We start from the raw sequence: 25,481 nt of genomic DNA on the forward strand, positions 1-25,481 counted from the left end.
ACCTTCGTAGGGTGCCCTGAACACGAGTCACTTCTACCGCTAACTTCGTACGGTGCCCTGAACACGAGTCACTTCTACTGCTACCTTCGTAAGGTGCGCTAAACACGAGTCACAATTACGCATCTGGGAAAATTATTCTGAGCTAACTCTAACACCGCGTTCGCGAGTTACACTAAAAAAACTACAATTCCTAGCGCAACGGTTACTACGGCGCACACACATATCATTCAATATAACTCGCGTTACGGAATTTCTTCGCAATAATTTTCGATGCAGGGTGATACAGAATTCAATTCCGCATCTGGGAATATTAATCCTAACTAACTCTGACACCGCGTTCGCGTGTTACACTAATAAAAACTACAATTCTTAGCGCAACGAGTACTACGGCGCACATACACAACTTTTAATATAACGCGCGTTACGGAATTTTCTCGCCATAAACCTCGATACAAGGAGATTCAGAATTTAATTCTGCATCATTTTATTCAATCGCGAATATCTCGTAAACTAAAAGAGATAAATAAGATCTGATCGCAGCGTCTTAATCTACGGACTATTTTCTATCAGATAGGATAGTTAAAAGGGAAATATGAGAGACAAAATTTTAAGTCTTAAGAAAAAAATTGCCAAGGGGGGGTGCTTAATACTTTTTTTCGACGATTTTCAAAAATTAATATCTCTTAAACTAAAAGAGATAGCTACCAACGAATGGTTGATTATTAAAGATTGGAAAATTGTCTATCAGATAAAAATATAAAATAATTATATTTCCTACATTAAAAGGTCGAAAAATGCGACTAAAAGTGCTAAAAAGTGACATTTATCAATTTTTGCCCATTTTATTCAATCGCGAATATCTCGTAAACTAAAAGAGATAAATAAGATCCGATCGCAGCGTCTTAATCTACGGACTATTTTCTATCAGATAGGATAGTTAAAAGGGAAATATGAGAGGCAAAATTTTAACTCTTAAGAAAAAAATTGCCAAGGGGGGGTGCTTGATACTTTTTTTCGATGATTTTCAAAAATTAATATCTCTTAAACTAAAAGAGATAGCTACCAACGAATGGTTGATTATGAAAGACTGGAAAATTGTCTATCAGATAAAAATATAAAATAATTATATTTCCTACATTAAAAGGTCGAAAAATGCGACTAAAAGTGCTAAAAAGTGACATTTATCAATTTTTGCCCATTTTATTCAATCGCGAATATCTCGTAAACTAAAAGAGATAAATAAGATCTGATCGCAGCGTCTTAATCTACGGACTATTTTCTATCAGATAGGATAGTTAAAAGGGAAATATGAGAGACAAAATTTTAAGTATTAAGAAAAAAATTGCCAAGGGGGGGTGCTTGATACTATTTTTCGACGAATTCCAAAAATTAATATCTCTTAAACTAAAAGAGATAGCTACCAACGAATGGTTGATTATGAAAGATTGGAAAATTGTCTATCAGATAAAAATATAAAATAATTATATTTCCTACATTAAAAGGTCGAAAAATGCGACTAAAAGTGCTAAAAAGTGACATTTATCAATTTTTGCCCATTTTATTCAATCGCGAATATCTCGTAAACTAAAAGAGATAAATAAGATCTGATCGCAGCGTCTTAATCTCCGGACTATTTTCTATCAGATAGGATAGTTAAAAGGGAAATATGAGAGACAAAATTTTAACTCTTAAGAAAAAAATTGCCAAGGGGGGGTGCTTAATACTTTTTTTCGACGATTTTCAAAAATTAATATCTCTTAAACTAAAAGAGATAGCTACCAACGAATGGTTGATTATTAAAGATTGGAAAATTGTCTATCAGATAAAAATATAAAATAATTATATTTCCTACATTAAAAGGTCGAAAAATGCGACTAAAAGTGCTAAAAAGTGACATTTATCAATTTTTGCCCATTTTATTCAATCGCGAATATCTCGTAAACTAAAAGAGATAAATAAGATCCGATCGCAGCGTCTTAATCTACGGACTATTTTCTATCAGATAGGATAGTTAAAAGGGAAATATGAGAGGCAAAATTTTAACTCTTAAGAAAAAAATTGCCAAGGGGGGGTGCTTGATACTTTCTTTCGATGATTTTCAAAAATTAATATCTCTTAAGCTACCAACGAATGGTTGATTATGAAAGACTGGAAAATTGTCTATCAGATAAAAATATAAAATAATTATATTTCCTACATTAAAAGGTCGAAAAATGCGACTAAAAGTGCTAAAAAGTGACATTTATCAATTTTTGCCCATTTTATTCAATCGCGAATATCTCGTAAACTAAAAGAGATAAATAAGATCTGATCGCAGCGTCTTAATCTACGGACTATTTTCTATCAGATAGGATAGTTAAAAGGGAAATATGAGAGACAAAATTTTAAGTATTAAGAAAAAAATTGCCAAGGGGGGGTGCTTGATACTATTTTTCGACGAATTTCAAAAATTAATATCTCTTAAACTAAAAGAGATAGCTACCAACGAATGGTTGATTATGAAAGATTGGAAAATTGTCTATCAGATAAAAATATAAAATAATTATATTTCCTACATTAAAAGGTCGAAAAATGCGACTAAAAGTGCTAAAAAGTGACATTTATCAATTTTTGCCCATTTTATTCAATCGCGAATATCTCGTAAACTAAAAGAGATAATTAAGATCCGATCGCAGCGTCTTAATCTACGGACTATTCTCTATAAGATAGGCTGGTTAAAACCGAAATCTAAGAGATGAAATGTTTATTCTTAAGAAAAAAATTGCCAATTGTGATGATGATAATTTTTGATAATTTTTAGCGACGATTTTCAATAATTAATATCTCTTAAACTGAAAGAGGTAGCAACCAAGACATTGTTGATTATAAAATACTGGAAAATTCTCTATCAGATATAAATATAAAATAATAATATTTCCAACAGTAAAACATCAAAAAACGCCACTAAAAGTACTAAGAAGTGACATTTTTCAAATTTTACCCATTTTATTCAACACACACAACTTTCAATATAACTCGCGTTACGGAATTTTCCTGCAATAAATTTCTATACAGGGAGATACAGAATATAATTCTGCATCTGGGAAAATTATTCCGAACTAACTGTAGCTCCGCGTTCGAGTGGTAGGTACATAGAAAAACTACAATTCCTAGCGCAACGAGTACTACGGCGCAAACATACAACTTTCAATATAATTCGCGTTACGGAATTTTCTTGCAATAAATTTCAATGCAGGGAGATACAGATATGGCCGTCGTGTTTACGATTTAAGAGCGATCAGCCGGGCCCCGGGGAATTTATCCCAGTTGTCCCCCCCTCTCTCACCGGCCCTGCAGGTAGGTAGTACGTTATAAATAGAACACTTGTTTATAAACAGCAAATGTAAATTTGACCGAAAATTATAATCCTTACTAATATTATAAATGCGTATGTCCTGAAGTTTATAGTGCTTTCACGCAAAAACTACTTAACAGATCATCATGAAAATTTGTACACATATTCTTAGTGGTCCCCGATAGGTTATAGGCTACTTTTTATTTAATAAAAATAATTATTTTTTAAATTAAAATAAAGAAATTGTTTAGTCACTAACACCTCTGCATCTGGTTATTTTACTACTTTAACGCCATCTAGCATTCCAGCAATGAAGCTCACACCTAAGTACTATAGTACCATCACACTGTATTACCGACAGCTACGTCAACATCAAATCCGTACACATATTCTTAGTGGTCCCCGATGGTCCCGGAATGGTTATAGGCTACTTTTTTATTTAATAAAAAAAATATTTTTTAAATAAAATAAAGAAATTGTTTAGCCAATAATACCTCTGCATCTGGCTAATTGACTACTTTAACGCCATCTAGCATTCCATCTAAAATTTAAAACTTTATTGAATGTAGTAATTTTTTCACATAGATAATCCTTGCCAAGCAGTGAAATATACATTCTTTCTATCAATCCGTTTCAACTATGTATAATGATCTCTAATATTTATTTGATGGATTCAACGCGAGCGAAGCCGCGGGTTAAAGCTAGTTGAATTATAAACTTACCAGTGTACAGCTTATCGGACTGCCAGGCACAACGAGTGCTGTAACTAAACGAAAACATAAATTAAAACAAAAATATTTCATACAATTGAATAATGTTATAATTAACAATCAACACAAAATAAACAAATAAACAGCACAGAGTTTAGTTAAATAATCCTTACACGAGCCTGATGGATCTATCTTAATGATGAGAATCAACATGGGGGCGATATATATTCGATTAATTTAGTAACCGATACCAAACACAACGCCGAGTGAAGAATGTTATCACATCCACTATCACGGGACTTGTAATATACATAACAAACGCAATAAAAAAAACCGGCATTTCCCAACATTAAACAAATGACTACAGTCGCAATGTACAAATAAATAGTCGATTGATCTTCAAGTATAACACAAATTTAAAATATTGAAGTCCGAATAAACGATATAAGTCTCTCAAAACACGACTGGATTAACCAGCGACCAGCACGAAACTGGCTGCAATTCACCGATAGTGCACGCCGAAACTGCGTAAACAACAACGGGACAGTATATGATAAGAAAGCAAGTGGCGCGCAAAGGCGGCGCGTCGAATGCACGCGACCTTGTGTGTGAATTTGCAATAGGCACATTACCTGTAATCTAAACTAAACTAGACTTCGCTGCATGCAGCAAGTTGATGCGTCGCTAGGAGACAGCTAGGAATACATACGTTAAAAACGTTGTTTACACCGAAACGCAGATAACAGAATTGTATACAAAACTACTCTCGTGCCCACGTTTGGCGATACATATAAAAATAAGCCGTATAATTCGATTTTATGATTTTTAGTGCATCCTAGTGCGAATATCTCGTAAACTAAAAGAGATAAATAGGTACAAATCGCAGAGACTATTCTACGGACTATTCTCTATAACAGTGGTTCCTAACCTTTTCAATGTCACTACCCCTGTGAACAAGTATGGGAATTGATTTCACCCCTTGCTAATTTAAAATAATTAAAACCAAATAAATTCGAACAAAAATACATACTATGTAAGAAATTGTACGTTTACGTAACTAGTAAAGTAATATAAAAATTTTTATAATATATAAGTAGTGTCGTGCTACCGGTATTTTATATATAGGTATTTTAGGTACGTGACTTAGGGACTATTTCCTAAAGTTATAAAGGGTCAGGAAGATATGCACCTTATTGAGGAACCCTTTATCAATCATATGATGGTAAAGTAATCTATTTGACTCCATTGGTTCTCGATATACAGGGCGTATGCATACACATACTAATCAATTTGATAATATTTAATTTAGATAACAGCCTGAACTCTCGTGTTTTGTTCACTGAATGGAACAGTCAGCATCTACTCATATGCATACATGTATGCATCGCTGCTTGACAGCATGCTTAAGATCCAGACTGCCTGACGCCTCCGTTCATTGCCTTGCAGCGCACACATAAAAATTACCTTATCTTACCACTTTCTTCAATCCTCACCGATCTCAGAGCATCGTTCCGAGGAACCAAAAGGTCAGAATGGTCCATGCCCACAACGTGCAACCACATGATCATCTTAAGTTCTGAAACACGATACATTTTTTAAAATCACGTAAAAACCCATCAGGAACCTTCGAATAACAAAGCTATTTTAAGACCATTATTGTTTACATTTGCTGAACCAGTTCAATTCACCGCTTAGTTTTATTTGCGGCCCTGCGGCAGGGAATAAAACTTCGTATTGGCTGTAACTTGGGCGCGAATTGCTTACGCTCGTAGAGACGACCATGGATCCACGACTCGGTCCGGCCTGCGAACGTGCGAACACATAATGGTCGGAATTAATTTCGCCATCGCTTTCTTACGATTCGCATTGTTTGAAGCGTTCCGTCCAACTACAAATTGGAAAAGGCCACCTGGGCACCTGACGCGTAGCGCATTGTGTGCAGAAAACTATAACGCAATACACGACTCCAGCGTGTGGTAATCGGCGGTAATGTTACACATTATCTCAAACCTTTTGACGCGATCAGCCAGCACAGCCCGCACTCGTATGGTCTGGTTACCTTGAATGAGAATGCCGCCTATGACAACACCGCGACTGTGTTTACACTTCATGATTCATTGCGTTTTTATTTTCTTTCATTTCATGCCATTTCAGTGGTTCACCAAGATTTACACATAGAAATAGCAACAACGTGTATTCTACGAGTGAATACGTAAATGATAATGATCACATTATGATGATATCGATAAATAGAATGCGTTTTGTACGCACATCCTGTCCGAAATGCGTCGGTAATTTAATGATTTATCACACCCACACAAAGTAAATAGCACTCTTTGTATATTGCCTATGTTTGTTTTGAGTGAAACTAGATTATCAAAAAAGAGGAGACGCTAATAGACAAAAAAAACGTGTTTTTATATTATCGCTCGTTTGTAGCAATAAATTTCGTTCATTATGAAAATGATCACGCTTAAAATTTCTATTGTCATCATACTTTTATTCGCCTCAACTAGCCGTTACTGGACAGCCAAGCAGTGGACAGGAAGGGTGATTTGTTTTATGAACTAATGAGCATGTCCAAACGAAGCGATGAATAGACCCCGACTAACAATCTAAGTAGAGCGTATGTTTATTAGTTTTGATATGACGACTTCTTTCCTTTCTAGCATACTGGACGCAGGGCATTATTGACGGAAAAATTGCTGGGGGCACTAATTGCATAGTCGTTTGCTCGCCGTATACACTCCTGATGGTTTCGCATTGTACGCGTGTGTCGCACTTTATTACAGCACATAAAAACACACAAATTCGACGATCGCCTCCGTGGTGTTCTAATCAAGAATGATGAATGTGGATGACTATTCATATAGCAGAGGGTGATAAAAAATAAGAAAGCAACTTGACAAGTTGTAATATTGATCATTTTATCATCTTCTGAAATGCCTACGTATCTTGCACAAAAGACTAGAAAAATAGGCACAGACACAGTCAGAATCGTTTGTTTCCCTCACGGCTGAACAGTTTTTCGGTTTTCAGATTAGAACACAAGCGCTAATACAAGTCACGTGTCACACACAGATCGACAGATTTGCCGATGATCTGAGTGCAAGTGTATCTTTTCGGGCATGGGGTGTGGACTCGACGATTTCGTGAAACAATCGTGTCGTGTTTGCGCTCGCGTATTACTTTTTATGTTTACCCTCCTGTTTCGTCATTCGGTTTTTTTCACGCTCCGGATGATTCGATGTGTACGCAAGTGTGGGGAGGTTCTGCAGGGTGGCATGTGGAATTAAGGGTGACATTGACGGCGTTTAATCAATTTCAAATCTAGCATCACCAAAACTAGTAAATAACACAACTTTATTGCGCAAAAATTTCGCCCGCTCGTAAATTATCTGCATGACTGACAAGTTTCGAGTCAAACATTTAAGTGCATCTCATTTAACGTCGTCCCTCTGCATGTAATGGTTCTCAATACGCGACCATATTTAAAACCATATTTACATATCCATCAACCACAGTGGATGCTCCAACGCGGGACTCAAAGGGTTAGCATAATGGAATGATTGAAACGGGCATTTTGTATCAGTCATGCACACACTATTTGTTAATTGCCAACAATTAATTGCTCGCATTGTCCGCGCGCCGCGACACCGAATGTAAATATTACAACGTGCGCTTCAATTGAACCAGTTGAGTGACGTTTCGTCGCTGCCGAGTAGTTTTCATGAGGGTCGTGTTCAAAATCACTTTGCAAACGTCTTTTGTTTATTAATTTATGAAACCTACGATTACATCAATAAGGGCAATGCACTATTCTGCATTTTTATTCTTGAGAATATTCAATTGAGAATAATTTGAAAGATTTGATAGATAAATACATGACGTGCAGGAGCACACACCCTAAAATATTCAAATTTAATACGACATTCACATCCGATTTCATTCACGAACTAACCGTGGCATCCTTACTTGCGATTTCCTTGCTAACAGTTTTTTTTTTCTCTGGCGCAGGCATAATGCGCCTTATAAATTCATTTTTCTCCGCATTCGGTATTTTTTCTCATCATCAGATTACGCAAGTAATCCCATCAAGCGACCGAAAAGGGCAAATGTAAAATCTATGCAAATTCGCAGCGCCCGGATGCAAAACAGTTTTATTAAAATGCGGCGTGTCGCTAAGTAGACAAAAGCGTCTATATCGAATTAATTTCGACACGCGGCTTAAGATTTCCCGGGACAAATCGAATATGAGATAAGAATCACCAAGTCATAATCCAAATGGCATTCAAACGTAAAGCCTTACACCAAGGGTGCGCAAATGACACCAGTTTAAATAAAAATCTGCGTAGTGCAATAGAATTAATTTTTCTATTTATCAATGAGTCAGACATTCCATATTCATATGAAGTTTATTCACAGGTGCGAGAACATTGACCGATTTATTACAAGTTATTTTAATTCGTAAGAAACATATCCACATAACAAAATATGCGCGTAAAGAATAACAAAGCTGGTTTTGAATTACACCTTGCAAACCTTGTGCGAGTAAGTATTTTTTGCTTGTTTATAAATTTGCGCGTTTTAATAAGTTTATGAGTGGCAGCTACTGAAATGCATTCGTTCGCGCGCTGCAATTATTCAAATGAGCATTATTAATCGCAGGCGTGTGTTTCTGCGGCGCAAACTTACATGTATCGTATAACTCGGCTGTGTGCAATTATATTATATCTAAAGACTTAATCAAAGCGTGAAACTCGAAAACTTTTCGTTTTGTTTGTTTGCGAGCGCAGATTTATACACAAGTTATGCAAAAATTAAAAACGACTGCTAATGATAAAATAACAATGGCATTACGAGATGAATACGCTTTGCTGGCGGCACAAATGAATAGTTGGCTTAAAGGGGTGGATTTTGGTAAATATTAATAGTCGGTTATTGATTCGTGTTGGTTTGTAAAGGGATACGGCGCGCAGATACTCATTATGTGGCGAGTGTGTGACAACCGGGCGAGTGAGCGTCAAACGTGTCACACCCCGATGCATTAGCGTCGACGAACAGTGAACACAGCCACCCTCCAATTGACAGCCGGTTCGGTTTTCCTGTATAATTACCATTAATTTCACGCCTTGCCCAATCCACGCCACACAATTTGTGTGATTTGCGTTGATATTTCTTTCTTCGCTCGTCATGTCAACAAAATAAGATTCTATTCAATTTCGTACTTTTCTGGGGATTCAAAAAGTGGAAGCAGAAGTGGCTCGTTGAGGAAAAAATTGCTGGCAACAAATGAATTACGTTTTAATTATAATGGTGAGCCCGGGTGATGCTACCCCGAGATAAAAATATATTCGAAGGGAGGCTGGTTTCGTTTCGTCGGTGCAGGCGACATCAAGTTGACGCCGCTCCTCGAAAAGAGCTTTTCGGTTATTTTACAATTGAGTACCCGTCGGTTCGTGGGGTTGTGGGGGCGGCGAGATGACGGTATCGCTGTCATCTCAATCTCGCGCCCTCGATGCAAATTTGAAACTTTACGCACAGCACGCACCCTCACGCCGCTGCTTTTTTCTCTCCCGGACACAATAGAACGCAGACTCAGACTCCAATTGCTGGAATGGCGTCAGCACCGCAGCACCAGTTACAAGATTGAAACGTGTCCAAATTTGCTGTCATTGCATCATTGATTTTTTTCAACTAGCGCACAATCCGATCACTGTAATGTCTATAATAAACACCGAACACGCGTTTGGGCTGAAGTTGTGGTGAGACGAATTGAAGGAAAACATGGCGCACGTTTTTGACGACGGCGTCAAGTTGCAAACGTTACGACACGTGCCATCGACGCGTTTCTAATCACTACTATTATCTAATGCCATCCGTGATAATACTCTTAAAATAAAAGCTGGATCGGAATAAAGAGATTTAGATTGTGATTTTGATATGTAGACACGTTTCACTCTTTTTCAACGGAAGTCCAAAACCGGGAATTTGTGGGGTGCAAAATGTAATCCTTAAAATAATCATGGCGACTTTTGGGTGCATGTTTGACGCCGGTTTGTGCATTCAATTTTCCGTCCTTTGATTATTGTCGGAGTTTTTCATCTCCGCATGGAAAAAAAACGTGATATTTTCTTGTGCGTTTCCTCAGATCCTTAAATCGTCGAAAAGAACAATATAAGCGGCGCGACGGGTGGAAAAGCGGTAAACCTTGATTTGGTTACACCGCCGCTAGGATTTGTGCGGCATTAAAGGATCGCAAACGGAAAGCTCTCGGGGGTGTCGACTGTCAACCGCGTGCGCGAGTTGCAGAGCTTTGAAGTCGGCGCCACTCAAAGAAGCCTTTTGTTATTCGTTACTTATTATTACGTTCATTTGCCTCCGATGCGTGACAATGAATTATTACTTCCCCAGTTTTTAATTATCGAAAAGCCTTTGCGCGCCGCGCATTGCGATAAAAGGACGCGCGACTTCTGTCTTCAAAGAGCAAACGCCGATTGCGATTGCGAATCGCGTTTTCCACATCGGATGAGTGCTTTCAACGATGCTAATAAGCACAGACGTTTTGCAAGGATTAATCTTCATTCCTCGACATGAAACTTTACATTTTTTTAGTTTTTAGTAAACTAAATAATAAATTACTACCTGAGATTTATAAGCGTATTTTCTTTAAAAAAAACTTAATATAATTCTTCCGTGTCAAGTAAAAGCTCGCCGGTTCCGGTCCGCGTTGGGAAAATATAAGGTGAGGCAACATGACTCGGTCGGACCATTTGAAAATCCAATCCACGGTCATAATGCGCATCCGGAAAGCTCAACGTCTTGGCTCCTCTGAAATTCTTGTAATACCGTCCATCGCCGGAAGTGCCGTCCGGAAACGTTAGAGTCTTCGTTGATTTATACGCCTGTTTCGTGTAGAAACCACTGTCAATAGAGTTGCTCACGACATCGTCCGCAGGAAATTTTATTCCATTCGATAATCGATTGCCACTGTCGTGCTCATACGGAAATCGATAAGGATATTTGTTTGTTATCGAATTGGTCAGAATACGCTTCTGGGGATAATAACGTTGAGGATATCCTTGATAGTATTGCTGCTGGAGACTTGGATGTGGTCGTGGGTTACCATTGAAGTATCTAAAGAAGCCACCGTTGTAGTTGTTCAAGTAGTTTACTAATTGGTCGGGGTCATTGGGGCATCGCGAAAACGCGCTGTAGCACGACGACCCACGCGTGGTATAACCCAACAAGGCAGCTCTACCAAACAAGAAGAGCGGATTCGACGATGGACCAAATGCAGAAAATAATCTAGAAAGCGTTCAATTATATTATAGTGTGACAGATAATAATCTTTATTTTCGTGGTTTAACAAGTGATTGTGATCATACAAATTAATTATCTGCGTGAAAGTATTCTGGTGTTATTTGAATAGCGATGACATAGAAAGTTGCGCCAGCGTGACTCACCCGAGCAAAGAGTCCATGTTCAAATTGAACGGTAACAATGAGGATTGTTTGCCGTCAGATCTAGTATTTGATGTCAACTCGCACAGTAACTTTGGCACGCAGTGGAGCTCATCGTTCTGAGCAACAGAGTGGAGAACATCCATAATGGATGCGGGACCTTGTGGTCCTTGAAAACCAAAAGGACCTGGAGAGGGATATTGTTGATTCTGGGGATATCCATGATTATAAGGTCCTTGGGGTCTATAACCTGGTTGATAAGGTCTATTATTTTGAGGAAATCCGTATCCACCTTGTCTTCCTTCTAGGTTGGTCTGTTGTAATGCTAAATTTGTTAAGTCCCTATCAAATTTTAAAATTTATAAAGTCTATCAAAGGAGGTGATAGGTCTACGTACCACAACATTTCCAACGATGTATTTTTATTCTCCATCCGAGAATGCTTAGTGCTGATAAGCTCAGCTCTGTCGACAAGCACCACTATCGCAAACACTTTGAGCACCCACATTGCACTATTTTATGCAGCCGATAGCGCGTAACGTTTCAACACCGACGACGTTCGATCGTATAATGATCACTGACGTCCATTGCGTTGGGTTTATTCAAATTTCACTTTGCAAAGAAAGCGCACGTGGGTGCAACCTGACCAAAATCAGTAAAACCCACGTCTCCTCAACTCTAACATCGCAAACGACATATATTAATATTTGCATAGTCGAAATTTCACTTTGTACTTTCAACATTTTTATTTCAACGATTTTAAAACCTATGCTCGCGCAAAACAAGTGACAAGAGACCTTGCATCCAAAGCAGGTCAAATAAATACGCTCCCATCAATTTTACACTGATTACACTATGACGCAAACATTTTTAGCAATCAATCAATGCATTGCCGCCCTCTTTTCGCTAATTGATTGCAGAACCTTGGCGATGCGACGATGTCCCCCAAGAACACGCTGAGCAGATAAAACTCCTTGTTCTTATCCGGTGAAGTTTTGTAGTGACTGCAAGAGAGATATAAAAAGAAACTGTTTTGATATTCATATCCACATCAGCATATCGTCTATTAGATAAATCGCGCATCGTTTGCATTGATGCAGCCCGATATTGATGGATGCCATTTGCATGCATGCTCTATAAAACATCGCCGGATATCAGCACACATCAACAAGCCCCTTCTGCGAGGGATGCGTGGAATGACGGACGATTTCATCGGGGAAATTGCCACTAAAGAATTGGATACACTTCGTGCCGCCTTTGTGTTTCCACATGCTGTTCAATTTCAATCTTGACTTGTCTCACATTCTCGTATAATTTTTAAGAAATCAAAATTTGAATACGCAGATTGAATATTAAGCCAGAAGTTGTTTTTTTCAATAACAACACAGATTGCTTTTTCAATTTTTTGACTTTTAGGGTGTTGAATGTGATAACAAAAAAAATTAAAATTTATTCACCTGAATATGCTGTTCCAATCTATTTGATGATTGGGTCTACCCTGGGATTTGCGCGCCTTGGCAGCATAATGCAAACAAACTTTCGTGTAAATACACACGTTTTCGCCTAATTCTGCAACAAGACGCTTTTCTGCTTCGTTCATATCGATCAGATCCACATCCGAAGCTATCGCACGCCGTGAACGTTTATAAGTTCCTAAAGTAAATAAATAACTTATTAATTATCTTAATTACGTGATTAAATTCACTTCCGCGCGAGAAATTGTTTAATCATTACAAAATAACTTTCGATGAGTATGTGACTTTCATCACGTCTACTTTTACTCACTTGGATTCAACGCGTACGCAAACTTTTTGACGAAATTCGATAGGCGTACGGCCAAGATAATAATGGGAAACCCAACCAATTCCACTGGTAACTCAAAAGCTTGTTGCGCCGCTGTTGAAGGAGCTTCCTGGAGGACTATCAACACACTCAACACAAAACCAGCACTGAGAAGTTGCCGCAACTTCATTTTTAAGCAAAACTTGACTAAAATTGTGTTTATTTGGTAGATATTTGGTACTGGCTGACTGTTACCAATGCACCAGCTGACTTAACTTGCCGAGAGAAAATGAACGCTAACGAAAGACCAACGCGGTGTGTCTTTCCAGTAGTATTATGTTATCGGCATGCCGACGCCGGTGAAAGTTAGATTCGGCCACCACTCTCGAGAGAGGAGGCTTTCGTGGTAGGCATCAGCCTTGCATTCGAAATATATAATTCCGACAAAGTGTAGTGCACTTACTTCATTACTTGAACTTCTGCGCAAACTAGACATTCATACCATCTTTAGTTCAACCAAACCGAAACAAATAAAAACGAAAGTTTCCATTTGTGTCTATGCTAATGCTATAATTATAATGTAACCCATTCGATTACGAATGATTAGCCTTACGCAACATACTTACATATACGCTAAGCGCATATAAATGAGTATTAAATTAAACAAAGTTACTGCAAGTGTATATTAATATCATTTGCTAATAGAATTGTTCATGACCTATCCAAAAATTGATGTCAATCGTGTTGCAAAGCCAGCAAAGCGAAACATTGTTGAGTAAAAATAGAATGAATGCAATTCACTTACTTAAGTCTTAGTCTTAAGTGAGTTACTCACATGACAAATTAACCTTGATGCAAGAATAGAAAAAATTCTATTTATTTCTTATTTTACAAAAGAACTAAATGCAATCTATCTATTGTTTGAAAATAATTGCTTAGTCAAGTGACTTATGTTACTTACGATAGTCGCGTTATTAATTACGTCACTATATTGCGTCGCAAAATATTTCATCATCAACATACGTATACGAGTACTCATATAATATGAGTGTTGCAGGAATTAATATTAGGAAACAATATGGGAATATTTAAAACAAAAAAATTTAATTAATATTGTCTTGTTTTGAACGTATCATACGTTGTAATAAACAAATGTTCACAGCACTTATTCACGTCATTATAGGTAGTACTTAACGCTACAAACATACATTAATATAGTTTATAGTTGATGGAGTTTGTAAATTTCATTATTTGATGCATTAAGCAACATTATGATACATGATGAGTCAATAATGAAATGATAAATGATGTTTTTGCATCAGTTCTCAATTTTTTTTTATTTTCCGCTCGAAATCATTCAATCTTGTTTAATAGATTGACTTTGCTTCCTTTCCACTTTTTGCGAGCTTCTTTCACTTTTCATTCGGAGGGGAGAAACATGTCACACCAATTGTTGTCTTTTTTACACATTAGTAAAGTCGTTGTTGACTCAACGCATTCGCACTTTCTTCATGATCTGCAGCACTTGCAGGCCCGGAAACGGACATGTTGGATAAAAATTGTGACAACCATTACCATCGACACCAGCGATCAGTTGTCCCATGTGCGCGGCAAAGTGATATTTTGATGTTAATTCTGCTGTTGTACTGATTGAAGTATCACTGAATAAAATAAAATGAAATAAAAAATTAAAAAGTCCGGTCCTGGAAAGACGATATGCGGTAACAAGAGTCAATAAAATAACAGTCTGCTCGCGTGCGTTTCCATTTCGCCGTCTTCCGCATGATGCCAACAACATTGTCTTATTTATTACGGCAGAGGAGAAAGTGCAGTTACGTTTGATTCCGTAATGGCTTTCAATTTCTTTCGTGCCGAGGCTGACTCAATAGGTTAAGTCGCATAACAACTTTCCTTGCTTCAACACACACACACACACACTCACCGTATCAGGGACAGCAACGACTTTTCCGAGTCGGTAAGTTTTTCCTTCTGAGGTGTCGCGTTCAGCTCACAAATCAACTTTGGCAGGCAGGCGTTTTTAATGGTTGCCAAAATTTGTGATCTTGATGTTTGACCTCCTAAAAGTAACATGACACAATAATGTTTATTTATCACTTGTATTGTTTGTACGTATAACCAACATGATATTGTAATTTATAATGTCATTGTTTAGATTTGGCGCCTTGATGACGTTTCCACATTCTATTAATGTGGAATTAAAATGATTGCACGTGCAAATGCGCACTTTTAATATTCAAGGTTAATGTAAACGACATTTACAACATGTTTCTCTCCTCACTCACCTAAATTCTTTATACTATCATCCTCTATATCTGCATCCAGATCAATTTCGGTTTTATGGTCACCATACCCAGGATTCGTAGGTCTGGGACGCGTCGCGAGTTGATCCTTGTGTGGATTACCACCTAACAACTTACTGATGAGACCTGTATAGTCCCCGAGTAGGATGAGTATCATGCAGACTATGAACACAACGCGCACTACGATTTTTCCCGTCGTTGCCATCATCACGAAGCTGGTTTTTTTTTTTGTGTTTTGAAAATTTAAATCACGCGTTATCACTTGCTTTTGTTTCGTTGGAAGACATCTTGCGGACTGCGGTCAGCGACGGAGCTTGGGAAGGTAAGCGACAGCCGTTCGCCTTGTGTGTTGTCGCCGTGGTTCCCCTGCTCTCTCGTTACTGAGTATAGAGTATGGCATTATTATCGGCGGCGGGCGAGACGGTAGTGAAAGTGAAGTGCGCGTGGTTTCGACATGGATATGCAAACCGAGCGGAATGCTCGACTGACTGACCGAAAAACTGCTCTGCCTTCAAACGCTCCCAGCCAGCAAACACCCGCGACCATGAGCTTGTTTTAATGCGTTACCAATATTTAATTCTAAGCGTAATAGAATAGAGGGGACACATAAATGCACAGATAATAAACTCTAGGAAGTTTAATTGAAGTTATTACTTAAAGTAAAACTTTCTTGTTTTGCGTGGCGTTGTTTGCAAACACGGAAGGAACTACTTCTTTCTGATTCGTTTCCAGTTCCTTTTCCTCACTACGTAACAACTAACAACGCATCGAAAGTAAAAACTCGTCGATGATTATTCGAAATACATCCGCATTATTATACGAAAATACACATTATTATCGATTTACTCATCGTGGACGTATTATAATTCAATTTAAAGGTTTAAATGTGGTCGGTGGCATAATTGTGGGGTTGCGTGTTGTCGCCAGAAAAAATGTGTGAGAGTATACTTGATGGGAGCATGTGGTTCAAGCAGGAAGGTGATCTTCATACATAAATGTAAATATGTCCACATATTTAGGGGTGATTTTGGTAAATTATCCGAGGGGGATCCCATCAAATCGACGTGTGATCAAATAATTTACGTTAGTGAAAAGAATCATCATTTATTGTTTTCCGAAATTCGAAAAACAGAAATATTTTAACTCGGGAGGAAGTATCGCACCCCTTTTATTCGAGGATGCGATGACGAATAATTGCCTACAAAAAACACTTAATTATTTGTGTGAAACGTAGATAGAATCAAACGCCGTTTGAAAGTATCGTTCACGCAATGAACCACCTGCGCGCACGAACAAAAAAAAAACACCACCGACACCACATCAAAGTGCGTTGTGTGATGAGAATGGCAATGAATGACTATTCGAAAATTGTATAACGTTTCCTGCTTTATACTTGTGCTTTATACTTCCCCCATTTTAATAAATTCATCAACATCTATTTTTTAGACATAGACACATCCATAAAGATTGTATCATCGGGTGAAAAATAGAAAATGTTACCTTTTTTTTGCGCAACGGTTATGAATATTCATAAGTAAAAAAGCCCTAATTACGCGCTGTGTAAATCCTCATCATTAGTAAAGTAAATTACGAGCGTTTAATGAAGTACTAAAATGAAACCTTTGATGCCCATTCGTTTGACCATATCCTCCTCGCTTATTGATCTAGCAATACAAGTGCATTTTCCCACATTGATTATAACCAACATGCGAAAAGTCCAGCCGAGATCAAATAACGCACCATCCTGATAACGTGCAAATGCACATGCTATCACCCACTTTGTACTTATTCCACGCCTTTGAGATTCGTATTGGCGTTTATCTGCCCCAACGATCTTGTAATATTAATTTAATTTGTTTGACGTTCACGTTCATCATCTGATAAAATAATTTTACGCACGCAATGCGCATATGTGCATCATATTTTTATTAATAAACAGATAACCGAAATAAAATGAAATCTCTATCGGTTATTTACCTCTCCGGAGACTTGCAATTAAAAGTCTGCATGTCACCGGGAAATAAACAAAAAATAAAAATATCCATCGAACAAATATTGATATTGATAAACATGTTTATTCCATTTATGCGGATATTGATTTTTTCGTTGCGTCGTGTATAATTTTATACGTCTGGTTGGCACTCACCCTAGGTAGAAGTCTGATCATTTATAATCCGTGCGTTATTTGTCTTAAATTTTTTTTTGCACGGTTGCTTCCGTTGTTTTTTATCATTTCGGCAATGTGCAAACGTTTGCGAAACGTGCACTGTGTGATGCGGGCATGCGGAAAATTCGATGTGGTCTCATCAAACAAAGCAGGAGGTCAATTTCTGCACTGCAGGGATACAGGGACTTGATGATGTTTGGATGTCCCCAACAGAATCATTTATCAGTGTCTTAACCTCAATCATACAGAAAAACAAAAAATATGTTTTCAATTAAATTCAACACTAAATATTCTCCAATTTGTATTAATCGTATTCAATTAATGTAATGTAATGCAATTCCCGTGCCTCAACTATTCACTATTTATTAATTATTGTTATTAGCCCAAGCCCTCTGGAGGAATTCCTGCGTTACTAAATAAACTGCTTCGTGTATACCCCGTTCAATTATACACATAGCTAGATGTAGATATTCCGAAACTTGCAAACGGAAATAGCAACCTGCAACCCTTTGCTCGCCCGCAGGCATGTCCTCTCGCAGCTTGAAGCTTCAAACCATGTTTGAACATGGTTAGATGAGATAGCGCTTAATCCACATTCATGATATAATATGTATTAATATATATTATGTTACTATATGCTGCGTAATCAAATCGTCTGCACCTGTATTGAAATGAACACATCTAAAGCGAATTCAAAAGCTTCAAATACTTCATCACTCAAAATGATAACCTCATAAAGGTAAACATATTCCTGTTCACTTTTTGCGACTTTTATACACTCCAAGCACATTGTGCTAAACGATGCGGAATGAATGTGGGTCATACTCATGGATATCCATTCCTTGTATAAAGTATAGATACACTTCCACCGTCGAGATGTGTGATGTGATGATGAATTATCCGACGCGCGGCGTGTATGAAATAAAATTTGTTGATATTGTCCTCTGCGATGAAGGGGTGAAACTGCCCTCGCAGAGAAAATGATTGATTGCCGTTCTGTTGGCTGGTCCATCGCGTCCATCTCGTCTCGTTCAGCCCTTGACAGCGCATGTAGCAAATTGCACTGAATTGTGTTTGGAAATAATCGCTGTGTCCAGCTACCAACACACACATACACCAACAGCGGCATCATAACAGGGGTGTGTTTTTTGGTCAGTACTCAATACAGAACCAGTAGGAACTAGTCGGGTTGTACGACGTTATCAATCTTGTTTCTTTATTCTTCTTCGCGCACTTGTCGGATGTTGGATGAAATATTACACTGATTATGAACTTCTAAAGCTTTAGTATTATAAATAAAGTGGATTAAATATGTTTTTCTACTTCCACCTTTAAAACCCCACTTTTTCCACGGTTTTTAGACATAAAAACGGACAAAAAGTATTTTAGTCACGGGCTTTAGTCACGCTAAACTCACTCTTAATCAATCTCGTGACTAAAACTCTTCTTTAGCAACTTGATACTTAAAATACTTTTACTTTTGACCTCTTGTAATAAAAATTTGCTATAAAACCAAGTAGATTAAACTTTTTTGAAAATTTTGATTTGAATTTTATTCTTTAGGTAACCCCTGATGATATTGGGGTGGAGTGGAGTGAAATGGACGCTCGATTGGGGATTTATGAGAGCGATAATAAAAGGGTCATGAAACAATGCGGTGTTAGAGGGTGTTTTCGGGATGTGCGCACGGTGGGTGAATATCTCATCAGAATAATTGACACGGATGCGTATTACTAATGCTTCAATTACTTTTCAAATTAAAACATTTGCAATAGATACAAAATATACGCCAAAAATCTATTTTTTCAGTGACATGTTTTCGTTTCAGGTTATCGTGCAAGCAAATTGCTTGTTTTATGTTTGTTTGTCTATGGCTGTTTGGTGTTTTGTTATTGCAGTTTTTTCGGCAACACAACCATTATTGTTTTGTCATGATACTCGTGATGAATGATCAATTTTTTATACAAACGCAGTCAAAACAATAGATATATGTATATGTAGTTGTTTGTAATTGAAGAACACTGGCTATGATTGCGTGTATAATGAGTAGTGTAATATCTCCATTAGTGTTCTGAGTGCTTTGCTCAGTTTCTGGCAATATATGCAAAACAGCACACGTTTCGGTGTAGAGTATGCGTGCTGTTGGGTTTGAGTGATGCGTTTAACATCTAAAACAATAACTCTCGCGAGCATTCCATCATTCACGGTGCGTGCGCGCAATAACCGCGTTTACTCGCATCTTTTATGCAAAAGTTAATGGGAATCGTCGAGCTCGATTCGTGAATTCATAGCGGTTCATAAATGTGTTCGTGCCGAAATTAATCAAATCGAAGCTCAAACACGTACGCATATATAGAGCTGAAGTGTGTACAAACAGAGGAATTCAATTAATCACTTGTGCCGTGGCGGGAAAAAGGGCTACTCTTTTTCTCTAATCAATATAAATGTAATCTCCGGAGGTAATTTAGCAACATCACACATGAATGCGCGTCGATGAAATCTCGCGCGTATGTTCGTTCAGCGGGGGCCCTCTTGAGTGACAACCGGGTTGTGGCGTTTTCTAGGGTTGTACAAGCAACGAAGATCCTCTTGGTTGGAGTTAAATGAAACGTCAGTCAAGATGGGTCCAAGCACACGCCCAATTCGTGTTCGCCACAACTCGCGCGGTAATAATAAATCAGTTTGTCCAACAGTGGCGACTTGCTTTTCCGCTCTGTTGGTCACTTTTCTGACCCTTCGGCGTGAATTGGACATTCTTGCCTCCAGAGGGTGTGGAACCACCACCAAATTACTATTCCCAATTGTCCAATTCCAATTCGGGTGGCAAGTGGCAAAACTCCATCAACTATGCATTAATATTCTACAGGTGTGTTCCTGTTTCTGGTGTTGAAAGGTTCGCCACTGAATTCAACAGGCGCCGAGCACAAAACAAGCAATTCGACACATGTTTTGTTCTACACCTTCGTATGGTGATGGTAATAGAACACAAATTCAATTGTTCCACTCAAATCCGAGTGTGTGTGCGTGGCTTTCATCAGCATTTCAATCACGTACCCTTTATCCTGACTAATGGCAAACATAAAAACAGGTCCAGACTATATGACTCCCTATCAGGTGTTACAAAATATGTGTCTATTGATATTGTTAAATGGGAGTCGCGGGTATCGGATATGGGTGTTTATGGAAGCATTTAGCAGTAAAGAGTGTCATTGGGGACTCCATCTCGTGACGGAAACGAGACCATGGCGCAGCTATCATCTCCACCTCAAATAGTGGAGTCGCCCCAGGGCTTTAGTGCGCTGTCTCCGTTTCGCGATAACATCGCCGTCGTTACCACCTTACTACCCGTTGCTCGGATTAGATTTAACCACCTGGCGAAATGCGCGTCGTGTGAACTGCTCTTATTCCTTGCATTCGATCGTTAAATCAAAAGTGGCATAAAACTATCCCTGCGTATCTGGGTACTAGCGTCCTCTGATTTTTATGGATTTTTATGACCGAATTAAAAAGTTTCATTTAAATGCGTAAATCTTTTACCGCTGCACATCGAGTGCATAAAGCGGCGCATCGTAAACGTGCATATTAAGTCGCTCGAAAGGAGAAAAGGAGGAAGGAAGGCTTGACACAGTTTCAATCATCATAAAACACCCAAGCAACCAGTGCGGCAATTCCATCTTGTAACGACAGCTTATTATACTACTACATTGTGTAGTTGTATACGCACGCAGAAGTAAAGACGGATTATTGTCGTAAACTGCATAGCGGTTATGAATTTGCATGTCAAACGCGCGCAACCATGAGAATATGCTGGTAGTCATCAGTCATGTGTGCTTCGGTGATGGACTAATGCTTATTTTAATGACGATTTGATGCGACAATTAAAAATATTATTAGAATAACGGTTTCATAATCAAATTGGGCCAAAAAAAGTCTTCTGACAGTTGAAATATGGAAACATAAAAAACTTACCCCCACCACTTTTTTAAATTTCCATATGAGCAGAATGTAAATTTGTGAATTACATGGTATTTACTGTTTGATTCATCGATTCCAAAAATACGCAAATCCGTTGTGCGTGGTTTTAATATTCATAAATATCGAATCCCATCATTCACGCCTGCTTTCCGCCAGTTCTTAATATCGCTTTCGATGTTTTTCAATATCAACAAACACATTCATCAATTTGTAATCCCCATTCACAGGTTTAACAATTTGGACATCGCCCGCCCTCCCACATAAATCCACCAAGCGTGAAAATCTTATGCATTCGCAATTAGTGCAATTACGACAATTGTATTCCCTGTCTCTGCATCGGCAAATTGCATACGTAATACAATTAAAAACAGTGTAATACCGGCTCATACGCCCCCAACTCGTATGCTCGCCCGCCTTCTGATTGCGGAACGTACAAAAGTTATGAATTCTGCATTTGCATCGCCATTTCTTTTGTGTCCCAGGCGAGCGCAAATTGTAGGCTGTTTGAAACATTCTCACTGAGATGATTACGACATGCATTTCAATTAGCGACACAATCCTATTAAAATGCGCCTCAATTATGAATTCTTTCTTCATCATTCATCATTTACACGAAATAAATACGAAGTAAGAATTTAATTATGATGTAGCTAATTGAGTGTAATTAAAATGAGCAAACACACACATGCCTTAAGCGGGTTAGGGTAATTTACAAGACTCAATTTGAATAATTTCTCACCGTGGCATATTGATATTGAAATTAATTGATTCGGCATGGAAAATGAACAACGTTTTGTGTGGATTCGTGTGAATGGAAGCATCAAGCTGTGCAGGTTTACAAATAACTATAAGTTGAACATCTCCGGGTTTAGCGGGTGGTTTTTAATTAATTTTTTGGATGTCAGGGGTTTAGATTCATAATGTATATCCCATTATGTCACCCTCGACGCATGACGGTGTGAAGAATCGCAAGGATCCAAGAAGAGTGTTTTACATATAATGGCCGATCATCACGGAAGTGTACAGTGTAGACCGGAAACTAAAGTACACCTGATGAGTGCATGTCGTGCCGGATTGAGAATTTAAGGTTAACTTGATTTGAATTGATTCACATACGAATGGGAACCCCTCGATATGCGTTTAGAAATGCATTGAAAATGTGTTGCATAATCGAATTGAAGCTACTCGCACAGACTAGACGACTATTATGCGTATTGCACGTGTCGAAGCGTAGGGTGGATGTGGACGCGGACATGGACGAGTCCATGCGGCGCCATGATGCGTGCTGGCTTGGCTTGGGTGTTGAGGTGGTGAAGCGGAGCGTAACCCCGCGCACCCGCATCGCGTTTCGTCATTGTCATCGTTTGTTTGGCGGGAGAACACGCGGCGCGTCATCCACGTGCGCGATGAATATTCACACAATTCGATTAACCCTCCTATCCGCATTTTTCAAGCGACGCATCGCTGCAATTACCGACGCGCTTGGATTGCTCAAGTTTGCCGGCTGACGCTGATCTCCGCCGACGATAAGCACAAGTCGCACTCGCGAATGGTGTGTCTATTATGCCCATCCATTACTTATTATATGCGAGATTATTTTGTTGACTTTTAAGCGCAAATGGAGTCAGCGTGGTCATCAATCAAACAACCCGCTGTGCGTTGGTGAGGATAATTCTATTTGCGAATATTACGCAGTCATTTCGGTGAAGACTAGCAGATTTTTCAAGAGCTAAAAGTACTCGGTCTTCGGCACGAAGGATATTAATATAGACAACCTGCAAGTCACCAAAAATGGAGCCTGCACTAATGAGATTTCCGAATTCTGATTATCTCGAGCACTTTGTGACTTCACCCCAGAAAGCACTTTTCGATATTTTTGTGTTTTTTCCTTATTTTCGGACATCTCAAGTGCCGGCACGTGGTTTCCGCCACTGCGGGAGGTCATTGAATTGTCTTCCACCCTATATAAAACCTAATTTTCTTCAGGGCACTGAAAAATAGCAAAAAAATTACGAAAAAGTCACGTGCAGAAATTCATCATTGGAGTTGTTCTTATTTATGTGGTGTTGAAGTTTGCTCAGCGTTGTTTAACGATTTGGTTTGCACGCTGACAAACTACGGGTCGTTTGATTTAGTATTTGTGGGTTGCACGTTGGGCGTTTTGGAAACGGTAGTCCGGTTTGCCCGATTAGATATCCGGTTTGTGGTCCGGTCTCTGGTGACCACCCTCTGAATCACTATACAATGTGTACCAACACCCTCTAATCCTATTCTATTAAAAAGACATTAGTCTAAAACAGGATTTTTAAATCATCTTGCTAGATTACTACAAACTATGAGAACCTTTTTGGGAAAAACTTGTTTTGATGGGATATAAACCCCCTTTAGGGACATATGGTATATAATTGGTCAAGAAGATCACATAACTCGGTTCGTGCGCTATGGTCCACGCTGTGCCTTTGGAATTATACGATATCGCCGTTTGAATTATTGATGCCCTCCCGACTAAGACGCGATTTGATAAATGTGCTCAATTGGGACTCGGCAAGTGGGCAGTAAATAAACCGCGATAGATCAACGACAGGTACAGATCGCCATCCAGGGAATTCGTAGATTACATTTAAATTTCTTACTTTCTTCAAATATCCAAAAAGAAACACTCCCCCGAGTACAATTTATAAATATTCCATCTGTTTGTCTAAGGAATTATCCGTGCGCGGTGATGATGATGACACATTAAACCACCCCTTCATAATTCCACCACTTTGTTCTTGGGTCATATTCAAGTGCGCTAAATGCATCAATATTGACATTAGGAATTAAACGCGAACAAGTCGTTTGGATACTCGGCACAATCATAGCAATAACAGTCCATAAATTATCTCATTAGGAATCAGAATGATAGATAGAATGAGTAAATGTCACGCAGTGTGCAAGGGTGTTTAGTGAAAATATTATTCCAACAAAATCCATTACCGCCTTTCATCTTGATCAAAAAGGAAAAACAACTTATTCTGCACCTGCACTGCTCATCTGCATGAATCAACATTGTTGAAGTGATGTGATTCAAAGTGACATTTTGAAAACGTGAAAGTTTTGTGGCGTCTTTTTCACGCACGATTGCTAACTGGATAATTACGTGCGGGTGATCTTGAAGAGATGCATCCGATGAAGGGTGTGTGCCTTTTTTAACAACCCCCTTGGTTTTACCAAACACGCCCAGTTTTTTCTAACTTCATACTCCGTCGAGTCCTTTATCGTTTTTAAAAGGACTACAAAGCACGTTTTTGGATTTTCGGTTTTCTATTATAAATTCTCATGCGATTGCACAATGCAATCGATTTGAAAATTTACGTATGTCATAAAACTCAGATCAATCAATTCCACGTGGTGTGGAAATAAAAACCTTTGCAGATATCAAAAACAAACTTGTAATATAAAATAATATGCAGCGTTTTCTTCGCTCTTTTACGACGTCGTGACGCTTTTAAATCCGCTCGTTATTATAACTTATGCGCGCACGCACCCCCGCACGGAGCAATCTGTGTTTGCTCATAATCAGCACAAAGGCGTACTGTGCTTCCGGTGCGCGTCTAACGGAAACTCATTTTTTATAATAAGTTATCATTTACTTTAACTGCAGGGGGTCGGCGCACAAGTCACCCCTTTATAGTGTTATTTTCGCCGTCGCTGCGTGCAGAGACATCGAAATGGATACGGAAGCACGCGT

At 38.5% G+C, this 25,481-nt stretch overlaps 3 protein-coding genes and 1 long non-coding RNA gene across 4 annotated transcripts; all 4 read right to left on the reverse strand.

Annotated features, from left to right (window-relative positions):
• Window positions 1-5,519: 5,519 nt before the first annotated feature.
• LOC135797190 (uncharacterized) lies at window positions 5,520-6,088 on the reverse strand. The gene is made up of 3 exons (XR_010549482.1): window positions 5,903-6,088; window positions 5,709-5,847; window positions 5,520-5,620 (listed from the first exon to the last, which is right to left on the reverse strand). It is a non-coding gene; the product is annotated as an uncharacterized lncRNA (long non-coding RNA).
• A 4,619-nt stretch (window positions 6,089-10,707) lies between these two features.
• Window positions 10,708-12,069, reverse strand: LOC135797183 (uncharacterized). Its single transcript, XM_065309417.1, has 3 exons — window positions 11,905-12,069; window positions 11,511-11,849; window positions 10,708-11,352 (listed from the first exon to the last, which is right to left on the reverse strand). Exons 1-3 carry the CDS (start codon window positions 12,012-12,014, stop codon window positions 10,725-10,727), a joined length of 1,077 nt encoding a protein of 358 aa, XP_065165489.1. The 5' UTR covers window positions 12,015-12,069; the 3' UTR covers window positions 10,708-10,724.
• Window positions 12,070-12,233: 164 nt separating this feature from the next.
• LOC135797131 (uncharacterized) lies at window positions 12,234-13,779 on the reverse strand. Its single transcript, XM_065309342.1, has 3 exons — window positions 13,292-13,779; window positions 12,964-13,159; window positions 12,234-12,510 (listed from the first exon to the last, which is right to left on the reverse strand). The coding sequence occupies exons 1-3, from the start codon at window positions 13,476-13,478 to the stop codon at window positions 12,384-12,386; spliced, it is 510 nt and encodes a 169-aa protein (XP_065165414.1). The 5' UTR covers window positions 13,479-13,779; the 3' UTR covers window positions 12,234-12,383.
• Window positions 13,780-14,390: 611 nt separating this feature from the next.
• On the reverse strand, window positions 14,391-16,100 carry geko. The gene is made up of 3 exons (XM_065309786.1): window positions 15,592-16,100; window positions 15,231-15,366; window positions 14,391-14,949 (listed from the first exon to the last, which is right to left on the reverse strand). Exons 1-3 carry the CDS (start codon window positions 15,815-15,817, stop codon window positions 14,778-14,780), a joined length of 534 nt encoding a protein of 177 aa, XP_065165858.1. The 5' UTR covers window positions 15,818-16,100; the 3' UTR covers window positions 14,391-14,777.
• Window positions 16,101-25,481: the final 9,381 nt, after the last annotated feature.

This window comes from Atheta coriaria, unplaced genomic scaffold (assembly GCF_025399875.1).
Source record: "Atheta coriaria isolate IRGN ID8LTWV9N9 unplaced genomic scaffold, Caltech_Dcor_3.1 hic_scaffold_8_pilon, whole genome shotgun sequence".
Classification (NCBI taxonomy): domain Eukaryota; kingdom Metazoa; phylum Arthropoda; class Insecta; order Coleoptera; family Staphylinidae; genus Dalotia; species Dalotia coriaria.